This window comes from Staurois parvus, unplaced genomic scaffold (genome assembly GCF_062004578.1).
Source record: "Staurois parvus isolate SC_StPar_1 unplaced genomic scaffold, SC_StPar_1.0 ptg000609l, whole genome shotgun sequence".
NCBI lineage: Eukaryota > Metazoa > Chordata > Amphibia > Anura > Ranidae > Staurois > Staurois parvus.
Genome location: NW_028318405.1, coordinates 733547 through 751929, shown reverse-complemented (window position 1 = coordinate 751929; position 18383 = coordinate 733547). Strand labels below are relative to the sequence as shown.

The 18383-nt window shown below is 45.0% G+C and overlaps 1 protein-coding gene across 1 annotated transcript in view; it reads right to left on the bottom strand.

Moving 5' to 3' along the window:
• Positions 1–2929: 2929 nt before the first annotated feature.
• The window catches only part of LOC149449636 (alpha-2,8-sialyltransferase 8F-like), a 29415-nt gene continuing 13961 nt past the window's right edge, over positions 2930–18383 (bottom strand). The window contains exons 5-7 of the mRNA XM_089692975.1: positions 12077–12189; positions 6538–6624; positions 2930–3693 (exon numbers count right to left, since the gene is read on the bottom strand). Coding sequence (XP_089549101.1) covers positions 3234–3693; positions 6538–6624; positions 12077–12189 — 660 coding nt within the window. The 3' untranslated portion in view covers positions 2930–3233. The remainder of the gene's footprint in view (positions 3694–6537; positions 6625–12076; positions 12190–18383) is intronic.

Here is an 18383-nt window from a genome sequence, read left to right as displayed (position 1 = left end):
AATGCTACATCATAAAAAGGCATTGTAGACAATTGGGGGTTTATTTACTAAAGCCGGAGAGTCCAAAATCAGACTCCCTTCTGCATAGAAACCAATCAGCTTCTAACCTCAGCTTGTTCAATGAAGCTTTGGCAATGAAACCTGGAAGCTGATTGGTTTCTATGCAGAAGGGAGTCTGATTTTGGACTCTCCAGCTTTAGTAAATAAACCCCTTGTGGTCTTCCAACCTTGTGGTTTGGCAAAGGTCCTTTTCTGTTACACCATGACTGTTCCCCTGTGTACAAAGCCAGCTCTATAAAGACATGGTTTTACCAGTTTGTGTAGTGGAACTTGAGTGGTCTGCATAAAGCCCTGATGTCAACCCTTCTGAACACCTTTAGCATGGATTAGAACATCAATTGATAGACAGGTCTTTACATTCAACATCAGTACCTGACCTCACAAATGTTCTTTTGGCAAAATGGACACAAATGGACACACATTCCAGCATACACCCTCCAAAATATTTTGGAAAGCCTTTCTCAGTAGAGAAAATCTGTTTAGAAAATTCTAGCTGGAGTTTAAAAAAGTCAAATTCTTGTGTGTGACCAAAATAAAGTGTTTTCTTACAGCATTGAGTTTATGCAAGGTAAAAAACGTTCTGTGTGCACCTCCACCTCAGCCCCCCTAATACTTACTTGAGCCTCCTCTCAATCCAGCGATTTGCAAGGGAGTCCCAGCTGTCCTGGGTCTCTCTCCTCATAGGCTGAGACACAGCATCGGGAGCCATTGGCTCTCACTACTGTCAGTCAAAGCCAGTGAAGATAGAGCATGAGGTGGGACTGAGCAGTGGCTTTATGTGTCTTATGGATGCATGGATCGGGGCAAAGAAGCGAGCATGCACCAGTGCCCCCATAGCAAACAAATTGCTAGATAGCAAAGGAGGATCGGGACTGCTCTGTGCAAAAACAGAGCAGGTAAATATAATATGTTTGTTATGAAAAAACCCCCGGAGCTTTAATATCACTTTGAAGCCCATTGCAACCTTAAAAACCAACAGTAATCACTCCACTTAGCTTCTCTATTGTCTCCAAAGAACTTTAGAGCCAAATGGTGAAAGTTCAATAAAATCTTCAAAAAAGGGAAATGAAAACTATCAGTTCTTTTATTTGTTAATTTTCTGTTTCAATAATGTTTATTGGAGATTAGATATAATACAAAAAAATAGAAAACAGTATAAAGGCCTTCAGCCAACAAATGGCCCTGTCAGGGATCGCCTCGGCGCTGGTCCTGGCGCAGGCGCAGTGCACCGTCTCGTACAGGGATGCGGGCGCCGGGTCCTGGCCAGCCGCGGCGACGTAGCTCACGCATGCGCACTAGGGTCCACGGGTGCGCACCTGGCGCCAATGACAGCGCAGGGCGCGATATTTAAATCCCCCTGAGCTGTCACTGGTTGCCGTTTGGTCTCCCTGTGTTCCTGAACCTGTGTACCTGTGTTTCTGATAAGTTGCTGACCCGGATTGTTCCTGACTGTGCTGTACTCTCCTGTTCTGACCCCTGGCTTGCCTGACCTCTCTCCTGGATGCCTCTTGTAGGATCTGATCTTCTCTTGCTGACCTGGCATGTGACCCGACCATTCTCTGCCCGCTGCTTTGTACCGCACCGACCCCACGGCTCCCGACTCGGCTTGTCTGACCCTGTACTCGCTCATCCATCCCATCGGTGTCTCCCGGCCTCCTCACATCAGGCTGTCACTCTGCAGGGACCTCTGGCGGACCCCTCTACCACTGGTGGGTATACCCAGCAGCCACGACCTGGTTTCAGTTCACTCCAAGTCCATCCCCACCATCAGGGGCCCTGGTGAACAAGTGAACAAGAACTTAGACTCCGCGCTCTTGGGAAGCCTGACCAGTGGGCTGCTAGAGGTGCCGCCAGGAGGTACCTTACAGGCCCAGTTTAAGGTGACCAACCATAAAAGGAGAGGCAGTATTTCCACACGGGCTATATATAGTAGGTACATAGGAACTCAAACAACAGTCAACCTGTAAACCAACAGGGTGGAAGTCATAAAGCACTAAGAAAGATTATCAACAGCAATGTTATCATATTACTGACTAAAGTGCCATAGAGTGAGGGGCAGAGGCATAAACAGTTTAGCCCACCTCTTGCTAAGCGGAGCACATCCTCCCCTGGCATACAGTCAACGTCAAATGAATTTATACAGCTGAACCAATACATACTGCTACTTGGGCCTCTGGTAGAAGCCATGCTTCCAGGAGGAAAAAGGAAAGAAGAAGATAAAAAAGAGATCGAAGGAAGAAAGGAAAGAAAAGGAGAATAGGGAAAAACAAGAGCAAGGCAAGAGATAGGTTGTCTGCCCCTCAGGTCACCGTCGAAACACTCTTCATGCAGAAGTTTATAAGCATTGTATCCAAGGACTCCAGACTCTCTCAAACTTTGGTGTAGCGGCACGAAGTATACCGAGTAACTTCTTTTTTGTCGGCATGCAACCTATACAGGGTGACACTGGACCCGCTCCAAGAAAAGGTAAGTTGTAAAGAAAGCCTACAATCCCCGCAGGATGGATCGGATCTGCGGATTGAGCATAATGGATCAGAGTCCGATCCATTATGCTCAATCCGCAGATCCGATCCATCCTGTGGGGATCGTCAGAGGGGGTGTCACCAAGTGTTACCGCACCGGGTGACACCGACCCTAGGGATGCCTCTGATATCCCCAAGCCAGGGATGGATGCCATATTCATGCAGGAGCCATATAAGATTAAGCAGTGAGGTAGCCAAGAGTGCTGCTGACTATTAGCTTTAATGCCTCCTGAGTCCTCCCGGATTCACCAGGCAGTACATGAGAAACATTAAGAAAAAAAGGGGACGCCTCACATGGTGAAATAATGTATATTTAAAACATAGAACAGGATAAATTTGCACTTACAATTATTAGACGTGGTCAGGCATTCACAGTTCTACACTATAACGTGTTGCTGGTATTCCAGTGTGCAATCCACCAGACCAGAAGTGACATATACTGGAAGTTCCACTCTATGCATTTCATCATAAACATGCAATGTCTTCAGAAAAATTGGTATCAAGAAAAACAGGCAACGACGGGCTCCACCTGTAAATTTTTTTAAAAGTGAAAAACAATGAAAAAGTAGATGAATAAATTAAAAAGATCTTCCATGGCTCATGAGAACTGCAGTTCAAAGTGTAATCAAGTATCTATATGAATACATAAATTCAACACTTCCCAACTTGCAGAAAGAGTGCTCCCATTGAATGCATCTTTGTGTAGATGTAGAACTCATCTGGCATGGCGTGAAAGCCGGGTTTGGGGATTCTGTTATCATAATAGTGATGAAGGATAACATTCCCTTCTGGGTCTCTAGAAAAGGGCCAAAATCCATAGAGAGTCACTTTGTCGCACAGTTCAATAGCAGCCGTGACTAACATGACCCCTGAAGATAGACGTCTGGCCTTAATACCCATCGCTCTCCAGTACCTGGAAATGTTGCTGAGGTAATCCGGATGGTAGAAGACAACTTTGTTTTTCAACTTGAATTCTTCTACAGAGTAAAAGACCCGAAAGGAAACATCTGTGTTACTGACGTAGGAGAAAGCTGGCAGTACGATCATTGCAGAACCGTAATCTTTGATATGGTTGATGAAAGGTTTTCGCCTTGAAAAGAGTCTTTCATACCTTCAATCATTAAGAGGATAGTTAACAAGAAAATGGAAGTTTATTTACTTTACAATAAAAAAAGAAATTAAAATGCTCACCCCCCCAAAATAAAATGGACTTGGTTGATTGCTAAGTCATCCAAGAGCAACTGTACCAATCCCTCTATGGCAATGGGCAATGGAAATGGGCCAAACACTTTGTCACCACGGTAAGGGGAATAATCCTCTGCTGCCATAGTAATGGATTTTAACCCTACATTGACACAAAAAATGGACCCTGTCCTTTAGAAACCATGACTATGGACCTGGTTGCTTGATCACCATGGCAATAGACTTAATTGCTGAGACAAGGTAACTGGGTCACAATTTTTCCTTTGCTATGGCAGGAAGGCAAGGTACTATGGCCATCATGACAATGGAATGGAACCTTTGGTCATGATGGCAATAAGGTCAAACCTTTGTCACCATGGCTATGTGTGGATCCTTTCATCGCTTTGGCAATTCAATTGAGTGAATGATGTGCTCACGATAGCAAGGATGTGTATCCTTCAGTTGCCCTAGCAACTGTGAGGATGTCTAGGTGGATATGACAATAGAGCAGGTTATAAGGCAAGTTGCTTTTCTCCCAGTGGTCAATTAACAGCTCCAGCATCTCCTTCTAGTCCACCCATGTCCTTCTGAATGATAGGGCAGTATAGAGCAGATTGTAATTCTGCCCGTGTTCTTCTCCAGTGGTCCATAATGAGCTTCAGCTCTGCCTTCTTTTCCTCTTTTAGCTGTCATGTACCTGGTCTTAGAGCCTGATGTGAAGAGGAAGGCCTTTTTTATAGCTCTAGCTCAGAAACCACTGGGAGTGAAACAGTGGCTGCGAGAGCATGGTGAGGTATGAGTGCCTGTAGTAAGTCCGGTAGTCGCACAGGTAAGTAACCGACGGGAATGAGCCAGGAGACAGAGGCGGCCAACAGCGACAGATGTAGCAGACCCAGAGCTGGCTGGCATCAGCCTAGCAGGTGCTTGGCTGGCTGGTGACAGGTTGTAGGTGCTTGAGCCAGTTGGCAAGAACCAGGCAAGACCATACTGGTCAGGAGGCGCTGTGGCAGACTGGATGAACAGGATGCAGGGTCAGACATGCCTGGTCAGTAGCAGACAGTCAGATCAGGCATAAACAGCAGGCAGAAGAATAGTCAGGACATAGGCCTAGGTCAGCAATGGTAAGGGAGATTAGACAAAGACAGGAGGCAAGAGCAGATTCTAGGGGTAAGCTGAAGTCAGGGCAGGTAGCGTTCAAGCATGAACAGAGGCAAACCAGGTCAGGAACAGAAGTCAGGCACAGGAAATGGCAACAGAGTACATGGAATGCTGTAGATCAGCAGCCCTATTTAGTGCCTGTTTTGTACCAGTATAAGTGACAGGCACGCCTGTGCAACCTGTCCCTGACACTCCCTGGCCTGCGCATTTGTGTATGTCTAGTATCATTGTCTGCACTATGGGCAAGCCTTCCCTGACACTAGACCACACATGTTCTTCTAAATAATATGAATCACTCAAAATGGTCAAAAAATATATAACTTTACTGAGTAATGAATGCTCATACATGAAAATCCTGCAGTTTTAGTACAAACATATGCAGCACCCACTTGGTTAGCTAGGGGGAGCTTGCTGATTATTTTTTAGTTAGAAGGGCTGAGTAGCAGCCTGGGGGAAGAGTCAGCAGGGTCAAATTTGGGTCAGGGATGAGGGGCTCTGCAAATCAATTCCTTGATACCTCCCCCTGCTGTAGAATTTTGGAGAAGATTCTAGAAGCAGTGGGCAGGGGTGAGGAGGAGCTGGTCTGCATACTCAAGGGACTCTGGCCAATCTCCAAGCAGAAGGCTTGGTATGGGACCAGATTAGCCCTTAAGTATTACTGAGCCTTCTCAGAAGCAAGAGAGTTTGGGTAGAAGATGTGAGGAAGGCTGAGATGCAGGAGCCTGGGAGGGGGTCCAGTAGGAAAGAGCTTACCTACAGGCTGGGACATAAAAAGGAGGATTGCTCAGCCTCATTGGTCCCCGAAGGGAGGACTACCTCTAGAACCAGGAAAGGAGCCAGCCCAGCAGAAGGCCTGAAGGCAGCCACCTTCCTAAACCAGCTCAAAGGAAAGAGACTGAGTAAGTAATCCTACACCTCCCTGGGCTATCTAAGGGGAAAAGAGTACTCTGGTGGGAAACCTGATTATCTCCTTAGCCGGGACTGTTTGATCCTAGAGTGGCAGACACTGGATCCCCTTGCCCAGGAATTCCTCCAGATAGCTGGATAGAAGAGGACTATCTTGGGTGGTACACCAGACAAGACTGGAGAGCTCTCCAAGAAAAGAAAACCTTCTATGGACTTGTACATAGTTGCTAAGGAGTTTATCCTCAGATACATTTCCCTTGGGCATCCCATACACCCCCTATCCCATTGATCAAATCCCCTAATAAAATAAAAAAAAACAAGCTCAAGGACTGTTTACTGTCTCGAGTATGCAACATGACGTTCAAGTCTGAGGAAAAGGCGTGTTGCCTGGCTATGCAGGACTATAGGGAGACCAAAATCTTCTGCGACCCTTAAGGGGGGTAGTGCTACAAATACACTGTTACCTTTCCCATGTAGGACAAAGTGTTTCTAAAACCATCATCTGACCAATCTATACCAACCTTGCCAGTGCTCCATTTTGTACACAGTACCAATGCCCAGCACTTCTGGATAAGAAGGACCATGTGACCTGCCACCCTCAGACTCTGGTCTATCAGCCAATCATTAGGCCCAAGGGTGGAGGGGCAAAGGCCCTCCTAAATTATGACGGTTTCCTTCAAAACCCCTATTTTATAGAAGAAAATCTCACTTTTCTCTCAGTATACTTGGGTTGCAAGTGATGAAATGGGACTTCGTTCCAATGTGTTCCGCCATTGTGAGAGGAGGCAGATTAAGCCTGCAACAGATTAGAGAGAAAAAGGTTTATGTACATAAATGATGAAATTGACATTTTATTGTATCCCCTGGCAATTGACTTTCCTTTGAATTAATAAATTATTCTACAAAGAGCAAAGGGCAGCAATGCTGTAATCAGCATACAGCCATTTCAAACATAGTTTTATGATTAATAAGCAATATAGATTGCTCTGGTTTTTTAATTTTCTTGTTCAATGAAAGACAATGTCCTGCAAAGATTAGGAGCTGTAGCTGAAATGGAAACCAAACATAAAAGAACCGTTCGCAGAGGGCATTTGAAAGACACAAGAAAGAAAGAAAAATGAAAAACTGATCCAAGACAATACAGTTTCCGTTTATAGTATATCTATAGGCAAAATGTTTCTTTTTACTTTTGTGTAGAGCAGAGGCCTTTAAACTGCAGATTGTGGGCCGTATGTGGCCCTTTGCTTGCCTTTATCTGGCCCTTGGGGCCCTATTCCATCCACTGACACCAATGCCGGCCATAGACGGGTCGAAAATCGGCCGATTTTTCGCACCATTAGTGGATAAATTGGTTGGCTGTTTTTTGGGCTTTTTGAACATTTTTTTTATCGGGCATGTTGGAAAATTCGTGGCCGATTTTGACGATTGGCCGATTTTCCTGGCAATGATGGGCAAATTGGCAGATCGTTTTACCAATAAAAAATCTGCGCATGAGCCGTGACCTGCAAGAAGAAGAAAAAGAAGAGGAAGAAAAATAAGAAGAAGAAGAAAAAGAAGAAGAAGAACAAGAAGAAAAAGAAGAACAAGAAGAAAAAGAAGGAGAAGAAGAAGAAGAAAAAAGAAAAAGAAAAAGAAGAAAAAGAAGAGAAGAAGAAAAAGAAAAAGGAAAAGGAAAAGAAAAAGGAAAAGGAGAAGGAGAAGAAGAAGAAGAAGAAGAAGAAGAAAAAGAAGAAAAAAAAGAGGAAGAAGAAGAAGAAGAAGAGGAAGAAGAAGAAGAAAAGAAGAAGAAGAATAGGAAGAAGAATTCCAGGCTGCTATTATATTTTATATGAAAAGTCTTGCGGTTGCAACAATGTATCCATTTGTATCCGAATAAAAACATCTGTACAAATAGATACATTTTCCACTCCCACTGACAACAGTCTGCCCCCCCCCCTTAAAGTTTGAAGGAGAGTAAATTGGCCCTTTGTTTAGAAAGTTTGGAGACCCCTAGTGTAGAGTGAGGAGGGGAAGACCCCTGCCAGTATATTTATTTCTTCCTGTGTTCTGTTTAAGGGATTTCCTTTCACTTTCTGTCACTAAAACTGGAAAGTAAATAATAGGTAAACCCCACAAAGTGAGGGGAATTGACCTCTTAGATCAGTGGTCTCCAAACTGCAGGAGCCAGATGTGCTTGCCCTTATGTGTCCCTTGGGGCACTATTCCATCAACTGACACCAATGATGGAGCACTATTCCATCAACTGACACCAATGATGGAGCACCATTCCTCCTATTGACACTATCAATGGGGCACTATCGGTTAACGTAATTTTCGGTTTACGAATGAAAATCCATTCAAAACAGTGCCTCAGTTTACTAATTTTTTTCACAAATTCCCTTGCAATACAAAGTGTATGTTGTGCCGATTTTTAAATGCAACTGCCAGCTTTTTTTTCCCTTCACTATTGCTCACAGAATTAGCTGTCACTTTCACAGTAGATCCAACGGCAATCACGATGTCCGCCTCCGACCCAAAAAAAGAATTAGCCTCCGACGATGGCTCCTGGCCCTCTGCCTGCTCCGGTGGTTTGACAGTTCTTAAATATGTAAGGGACAGGGCCACCCCGGGACATCATCCGAGTGACCCCAGATACCCCTGGCGGTATTCCTGAGTGTAGCTCGGGGTAAAGTTTCAGTACCAAAAGCGGTAACCCCCCCCGAGCTACACTCGGGAATACACTGCAGCGTTGCTCCGGGATCTGTTCTTCTCTTACCTTGTCCTGCGCTCCCGCGATGTCCCCCCTGCAGTGTCCCCGGCCATCTCCTCCAGATCATGCCGGCATCTGTCTTCTGGGTTTCCGTTCCCTGCGACGTCGGGACGTACGGGGGACGGAACTGGCGGGAAATTAAAAAACGTTAAAAGTGACATTAACTAAATTCACTAAAATCACATAGTATAACATTCCTGTATCAAACCATTTCACATACATTTTGTCCCGAGTGCTTTGTCCGGCGGACCTGCCTGCATTTTTACTGTTCTTTCTGCCTGGAAACTGAGAAATGTCCATGGCGTCCAAAAAGCGTTCCTTTAGGTCAGACGCGGTTTTAGACCGGCTAGAGAACAGCGATAGTAAATCAGAACCACTTGCAGAATTGAGTGATAATGATTCATGGGGGAAATTCCTCATCAGACACTGAAAACGATTCTGCGACTGAGCTCAGCGATGTGCGAACTTGGCGCTATATTTCACATTTCAGTGTTTTTGGTTTGATTATATTATTGAATTAAATGTAATATTATTATTTTTATGATTATTTATTATATTATAATTTATGATTTTGTGTTTCTAATTTTATCATCCCCGGGATGTTTAATAGACTCTTGTTCGGACAGATTTCAGTGAGTTTTTCCTAAAAATTACAGGCCTACAATAAAAAAAACAACATATTTCCATGCAAAAAAATGTACCGCTTTGAGCACAGAAATATGGACACAATCAGACCGCTAGGGAGGTTAATACATATAATCATCATTTAAATGTTGTTTTTCCTTGGGAAAATATTTAAATTTGTTTGATGATCTGAATTATTTAAGTGTGACAAATATGCAAAAAAATAAAAAATCAGGAAGGGGAAAATACTTGTTCACAGCGCTGTATATAATCGCAAATAAACATGAGCTATTTTCATACATCTGTGAATAAAAGGCAATGTCCAAAAGTGTTTTTCATATGATCGAAACTACAAGTGATTGTGTCACTCCAAGTGAATACATGAATGTACATAAAAGTTCAGTTCTTCTTTAGTGACCAATACACCAATGTCCACCATTACACATGTGCTCCAACCCAAACCGTGCAAAGAGTGCCCTCACCTTCTAACTGTGACCCACATCACATAGATTTAAAGTGGTTCTAAAGTCTCAAGGTTTTTTACCTTCATGCATTCTATGCATGAAGGTAAAAAACCTTCTGTGTTTAGCAGCCCCCAGCTCCCTCTAACACTTACCTGAATCCCCTTTTGATCCAGTGATGTTCATGAGAGCCTTGATTCTCCAGGTGCTTTCACTCCTGTTCAGCTGAGGCAGCATCAGGAGCCAATGGCTCCTGATGCTGCTGTCAATTTCAGCCAGTGAGCCCATCAGTAGAGGTAGGGGGCAGGCCCGAGTCTCAGCTCCCTGTGTGAATGGACATGCAGAGCTGCAGATTGGGAGTGTGTCTGCTTGGGTGTCCCCATAGAAAGCTGTTTTCTACGGGGGCACCCAACAGGAGGGAGGGACCAGAAGCGGGGGACCCAAGCAGAGGAGAATCCGGGATGCGCTGTGCAAACTACTGGACACAGCAGGTAAGTATGACATATTTGTTATTTTTAAGGGAAAAAAAACTAGACTTTAGTATCACTTTAGGAACTTCAGGCACTTCAGTACACTTCCGATGGTCTTAACTCATCCAGATCTTGCTCTTTCTTCCCCAAAATGATTTCTTAACAAATTTCAGTATCCATCGCCTGAAGAAGTCACAAGGTTGTGACTTAATGCATATCACGGTGCCGGGCGACGTCATCGCACTCTGTGCCCTGATGTTGAGGGGCCATTTTCCTGAAGCCTGATCCATACACTATGAGTTAACTGTTATTAACTTTTACTGATGTCACTGTAACTTATACAATGTACTTAATTCATTTCATCATATCCCTCCATACGTTGGTGTTCAATGTGAATGCTTCTATTACATTAGCGGTCAGTGTAAATCCCCTTTATATTGGTGGCCAGTGTAGAAACTCCTCTTTCATTGTTAGTCAGTAAAAAATCCTACCTTGCATGTGAGGTCAGTGTCGAATCTTGACACCACAAAAATGTGTTGCCCTTTAGCAGATACATAGCAGTGTCATCCATTGTTAATGACACCCTCACGCATCTGTTGCTGTGCGTGTTTTCATGTGCACCAGAATTCACGGTGCTGTTGCACTTAGATGCTTGATGTTATTTTGAAAAAGGACCAGGGACTTTTTTTCTGCACTTCTATTCTATTTTTGGGCAACCTATCGAAATGAATAGGCTACCCTACATGTGGCGTACAACTTTATCCATCCCTCCAGTACACCTTTGCATCCTGAATTTCCCTGCTAACCTCTGCAGCCCAAACCTCCCCCATCCTCTCTACTCCAACCTCTTCCCCTACCTTACTTCTTCATGCCCCTTCTGCTCATCTTTGCCTTACCTCTGTACATCCCCTCCTTGCTCACCTGTGCACCCCAAACTGCAATTCTTTTTCTGCCTACCTCTGTACATCCCTTCCTCCTCCATATACTTTGCTTACTTTCAGGGGCGGACTGACAACTCAAGGGGCCCCCGGGCAATAGGGGATCATGGGGCCCCTGTGTCCTTGTCCAAACTCAAAAAAGCCTATGAAAAAGGTACCAGGGGCATCTCATGGGGCCCCCTACTGACCCTGGGCCCTCGGGCAGTGTCCGAGTTTCCAAATGGTCAGTCCGCCCCTGCTTACGTTTGAACAGGCTGATGATAGTCTCAGTGATCACAGTTGTAGGCAGAGCTTTCAAGCATGCCCATGTTTATGTCCTCAGAGGGCTGCATTCAGCAAAGATGATAGGAACCTTCGGGGAGGGGGCATAATATACATATGACTGCCACATTGCCACCGCTATTTACATATGAATGATGCTGCTATTTGCATATGAATGAATTTATATGTAAATGTCGACACAGTCTGCACTTGTGAGTCATCTGTACATGGCAATAGGGCAGAGCATAAGTGACAACGCTTCAGACCAGGGGCGGACTGACAACTCATGGGGCTCCCGGGCAATAGGGGATCATGGGGCCCCTGTGTCCTTTCCCAAACTCAAAAAAGCCTATGAAAAAGGTACCAGGGGCATCTCATGGGGCCCCCTACTGACCCCTGGGCCCTCCAAATGGTCAGTCTGCCCCTGCTTCAGACTGAGATATCAGACACAGTCTGGGATGAAGACTTCAAGGGACAAGGGAATGTAAACCAGGACAGTTGGAATGTAGGGGCACAACAATGACTGGGCCCAGAGCAGCTTTCCTTTTTGCCCCTCCTTAAAGATGGCCCTGCCTGTGGATGATAGGTTGCAGACAGCTCCAAGGACATTGTAAGTAAAGACCTTTCTGTAGACTTTGGGTTTCCTTGTGCGAAATGGGTTCTAAGTGCCAGTGGATGCTACATGGACTGGGGCTGCTGTGATAGAGTCCTAGAGGATAGAGATAGAGGACTGCCTTTTCCTCACCTGAATACATAATCCATTCCATCAATTTGTTCACCACAAAAACTATTCAGTAAAATGCCACCATTGCCGACCACAGCACAGGTTTCAAAGGGTTTCTTGAGAAATGGAGAATTCTAAAAACACATAAAGATTAACACATTAACTGGAATTTATATATTTTATAAAATGTAAGTAACTATAGACACAGACAGCGCGGTTTTGCCCCGCCCTTGCTCACTCATCACATGATTTGATTGACAGCACCAGGAGTCAATCTGGTTGATTTAATAACGTTGGAGAGTACAAAATCTGGTGCACCTCTGCATAGAAACCAATCAGCTTCCAGGTTTTACTGCCAAAGCTTAAAGCGCAGCTCCACCCAAAAGGGTAAGTTCTGCTTTAAAAACTGGTTCCCCGCTCTCCATTAAGGATTGGCACCTTTGGGTACCCAAAATTGACAAGTACCCGCTCCCACTTCCACTGTGATAGCCTAGGTGATCAGAAGTGGAAGTTGTCCTCCCTCCCCATAGTCGTCTGGGACACGTGACAGGTCCCAGACTACGGGGCCATTCAGGAATCGCAGCGCTACTTGCGTATGCGCAGTGGGCACCCGGCTGTGAAGCCGCAAGCTGTCACATCCGGGTGTCCACACTGAAGATGCCAGTGCCTGGAACACCAGACAGCTGGTGAAACGGGCTGCAGGAGGACACCGCGGGATCCTGGGACAGGTGAGTGGCAGAATAAAGCAGGGTGCAGCACTACAATTATCCGTTAAATCGTATGAACATATTGTATTCAAACATCCTCATATAAAATACAATAAAATACAATAAAATGAAAATTCAATAACAAGGTGCAAATAGAAACGTCACCAATTGGTGACTAGTAGGTGTTTGGACACTAAACCAAATACAGTCTATAGCGTGAGTACAAAAAGATCCCAGATGATCTTCAAAAGTCCAATGGCTGGATCTGTGGGTGAGCTGATAGATGTATAAAGATTGCGCACTCACCAGATACGCAATCACAATGCGCATTTAGAGTAGATAACCTCAAGACATCAAGGATCCTTATGTGGGTCTGGTCAGATCTGGTCAAATACCCCTCACTGCTTGGTAGTGCTGCCACATTTGGAAATAGCCGCTCTGTAGGTGTAAACGGCTCCCACCGGAGCTCAAAGAACAAAGGAGGCCAGATAGTGTGATATCCTTATGACAAGGAGTGTTTATTCCAAATAGATACAGGCAGGAGCAATGAAAAATACTGACCCATATGAGTATGCAAATAGCTGCCGGGGCCCTCGTGGCGCCGGTCGGCGTGACGTCACACCGCTGTAGCTGCTGAGTGGCAGCTTTAGTAGCTGCTGACTTTTATTATTTTACAGTGTGAGTGGAACTCTGCTTTAATTGATCAAGCTGAAGTTAGAAGCTGATTGGCTCCCATGCACAGCTGCACCAGATTTTGCACTCTCCAGTTTTAGTAAATCAAGCCCAATGGCTCCCACTGCTGTAAATCTGCCTTGTGAGGAGAGAGAGAGTGAAGAACACTGAAGGTTTTTCCCCTTGACACAGATTATGCGTGAAGGTAAAAGCCCTTATGCCTATAGAACCACTTTAAGGATTTTGCACTCAAATGGTCCAATAACTAAACAATTATGCAGAAAAGGTGTACATCAGCATGGAGAAATGTTGGTTAAAATACAACCATTAAATCACACAGAATTGGCTGTGTAGGAGGAGTGAAGCTTGGTGAGGAACATCCATGCTCTACTAGCAAACCGAGGTCACCGAAGACAGTTCAATGTAATAAATCTTACAAAATGACAAGACTGAGCCAAGCAACAAGATATAGCTTGTTCTACTATCAACAAGGTTCCACACATGCAGACATTTAAAAAGAAGGAAGGTGTTTCAAGATGTGCTGCCCAAGCTCAATGGAACAGGAGATGTTGAGGAACAATAATGAAGTGCTTGGCTAAGGAAACAGTGGTTGGCTAGATGAATCCCATCATTCTGGCTTATTTTTGCCATCAGTCCAGTAGCACTATCAATTTAGATTTGGTAGAAACCAGTAAGAGGAAGGCACACCCATCAGCACAGTGGCTAAATGGTTAGCACTTCCACCTGGCAGTACTAGCATCACTGGTTCAAATCCCAACCATGGCCCCACCTGCTTAAAGTTTGCATGTTCTCTCTGTGCCTGTGTGGGTTTCCTCCCACTCTCCAAAGACATGCTGGTAGGTTAATTGGCTCCTGTCTAAATTGTCCCTAGTATGTATATGTATGAATATGAGTTAGGGGCCTTATATTGTACACCCCTTGAGGGTTAGGGACTGATGTGAATGTATAATATATATGTAAAGCGCTGCATTAATTGATGGCACTATCACCCCCCCCCCATCCTATCCATCACTACCAACAACACCACCATCAATCCCGCCCCGCAAGCCAAAGTCCTTGGCATCATTCTGGGCTCTAACCTTTCCTTCCAACCTCATGTCAAATCACTTACAAACACATGCAGGCTCCACCTCTGCAACATCGCCAAGATACGTACGTTCCTTACCCCAGACACCACCAAACTACTCGTACACTGCCTGATTATCTCACGCCTTGACTACTGCAACTCCCTTCTCACCAGCCTACCCCAGTGCAGGCTCTCCCCGCTCCAGACCATCCTGAACTCAGCAGCTAGACTCATCCACCTCACCAACCGCTCCACCTCTGCCACCCCCCTCTGCCTCTCCCTCCACTGGCTCCCGATTGCCCAACGCATCAAATTCAAACTGCTAATCCTGACCTACAAAGCCATTCACAACACTACCCCTAACTACCTCACCAACCTGATTCACAGGTACCACCCTACCCGTACCCTTCGCTCTTCACAGGACCTCCTTCTATCTTGCTCCCTGGTCTCCACCTCCCACGCACGACTGCAAGACTTCTCCAGGTCCTCCCCCATGCTCTGGAACTCACTACCCCAATCCATCAGACTGTCACCTTCCCTCCTCACCTTCAGGCGCTCCCTGAAAACCCACCTCTTCAGGGAAGCCTACATCTCCCTTACCTAACAGCCGTTCTCCTTCATTCCACCCACCACTCCACCCCCCACAGCCACTTCCTCCTGTACCACCTTCCCCTCCCTCCTAGATTGTAAGCTCGAAAGAGTAGGGCCCTCTTACCCCTCGTGTACTGTTGTTGTTGCTGTTCTGTTTCATGTATTGTCCCCCCCTCTATTGTACAGCGCTGAGCAAACCCTTTGGCGCTATATAAACTCAATGTAATAATAATAATAATCAGGGGCGGACTGACAACTCATGGGGCCCCCGGGCAATAGGGGATCATCGGGCCCCTGTGTCCTTGTCCAAACGCAAAAAAACCTATGAAAAAGGTACCAGGGGCATCTCATGGGGCCCCCTACTGACCCTGGACCCTCGGGCAGTGCCCAAGTTTCCAAATGGTCAGTCCGCCCCTGGGCACTATATGAGTACCTGTAATGAATAAAAATGAACAGCCTGGAGAAGTCTTGTTAGAAGTGTTCTTCGTGGAAGTCTTGAGGGTACAAATCTGTACCTCCAATATGGAAACAGGGCCAAAGGACCAGTCTATGCAGGAAAACACAAACTGGGGTGCAGAAAACAGACAACAGGTGCTCTGGACTGAAATATTTGACTGTAAGTAAATTCAGTTTGTCCACTGAAGACCAGGAGAGTTGTACAAGGATGATTGTCTACAGGCCACAGTAAAGCATGGTGGATGTTCCTTGCAATTTTGGGGCTGCATTTCAATGGATGGAGTTTGGGATTTTATTGGAAGTAAAGGTCTCCTCAGTTCTAAAAAGTACAGGAAGATACTTATCAATGATTTAATTCCATCATGGAGGCGTTCAACTGGTTTAAAATGTTGTAGCAGGATGATATACATGTGTGTGGCATTTTCATCCACACAATTTCGGCTCACTGGATATTTTCTCTTTTTTGGACCATTCTCTGTAAACCTTGTGTGGCTACAGGAGAAGCTACTTGTAGGTAATCTTATCTTTTAAGACTGTTTGCACTAGAAAGCTAGGATTCTGAACAGACAACCATTAAAAAGACTCAAACTTATCACCAACTTAAAAAATTGTAGGTAAAAGCACAGAACAAAATAGGCAATTTGCAGCATTTTTCTTGCTATATATAATATTTTATTTACTTGCAATGTGCCCCTGAACTTGTTAACAAATTTGACTACTTCAGGAACAGTCAATTCCATGGCATTGCCCCCCCCTTCTCCATGTATGTCATAGTCCTCTCATCTTCTGGGGGTGTCTAATTACTTTCTGTGCTGGCCTAGCTCCTCATCCTCCTTGATACCCAACCTGCAGGAGGAGCGAATGGGAATGCTATAGCGCGTGACTTGACTGACAGTTCTCAGTCTGCTGGAGCTGCTGACATCACAATTAAGATGGCTATACTCCCTACAGTAGACATGTGTGATTTGTTTCCTTTACGAAACAAAATTTGGATTAATTTTTTATGATTCAGATGCGTCTGAATTTCTGAATCACAATAGTAACAGATTCAACAACAAATTCAAAATACATTATAACAAAATGAATTATTCGAATTCAAAATGGAAACATATTGCAATAAATACAGTAAAGTATAAAAGTGATTTCTACTTGCTTTATAGAATAGAAAATAATAAAACAAAATAGAATAAAATAGAAAGGTATAGAATAAAATAGAAAACAATAGAATAGAATTGAAAAGAATATAATTAAACAGAATAGCATATCAATTATTATTATTACACAGTATTTATATAGGGCCAACAGTTTGCTCAGCGCTGTACATTACAATGGGAGACATTACATGAGACAATACAGTAACAATAAGATTCAATACACGAGGGGTTTGAGGACCCTGCTCCTTGGAGCTTACAATCTAGGAGAATAAATTCTATTAGAATAAATTAATAGAACAGTCAGCGGTCTCCAAACTGCGGCCTGGGTTCCAGATGCGGCCCTTTGCTTGCTTTTATCTGGCCCTTATGGTGCTATTCTCGCACTGACAGCAACAGTAAAGCATAGTTCCTGCCATGGACATTGACAATGGGGCACTTTTCCTCCCATTGACACCAATGATAGGACACTATTCCTCCCACTGACACCAATGATGGGGCACTATTCCTCCCACTGACACCAATGATGGGGCACTATTCCTCCCACTGACACCAATGATGGGGCACTATTCCTCCCACTGACACCAATTATGGGGCACTATTCCTCCCACTGATACCAATGATGGGGCACTATTCCTCCCACTGATACTAATGATGGGGCACTATTCCTTCCACTGACACCAATGATGGGGCACTTTTCCTCCCATTGACACCAATGATAGGACACTATTCCTCCCACTGACACCAATGATGGGGCACTATTCCTCCCACTGACACCAATGATGGGGCACTATTCCTCCCACTGACACCAATTATGGGGCACTATTCCTCCCACTGATACCAATGATGGGGCACTATTCCTCCCACTGATACTAATGATAGGGCACTAGTCCTTCCACTGACACCAATGATGGGGCACTATTCCTCCCACTGATACCAATGATGGGGCACTATTCCTCCCACTGACACCAATGATGGGGCAATATTCCTCCTACTGACTCCAATGATGGGGCACTATTCCTCCCACTGACACTAACATGAAGCACTATTCCTCCCACTGACACCATGATGGGGCACTATTCCTCCCACTGACACCAATGATGGGGCACTATTCTTCCCACTGATACCAATGATGGGGCACTATTTTGCCCACTGATACCAATGATGGGGCACTATTCCTCCCACTGATACCAATGATGGGGCACTATTCCTCCCACTGATACCAATGATGGGGCACTATTCCTCCTACTGATACCAATGATGGGGCACTATTCCTCCCACTGATACCAATGATGGGACACTATTCCTCCCACTGATACCAATGATGGGGCACTATTTTTCCCACTGATACCAATGATGGGGCACTATTTTGCCCACTGACACCAATGATGGGGCACTATTCCTCCCACTGACACCAATGATGCGGCACTATTCCTCCCACTAACACCAATGATGGGGCACTATTCCTCCCACTGACACCAATGATGGGGTACTATTCCTGCCACTGACACCAATGATGGGGCACCATTCCTCCCACTGATACCAATGATGGGGCACTATTCCTCCCACTGATACCAATGATGGGACACTATTCCTCCCACTGATACCAATGATGGGGCACTATTCCTCCCACTGATACCAATGATGGGGCACTATTCCTCCCA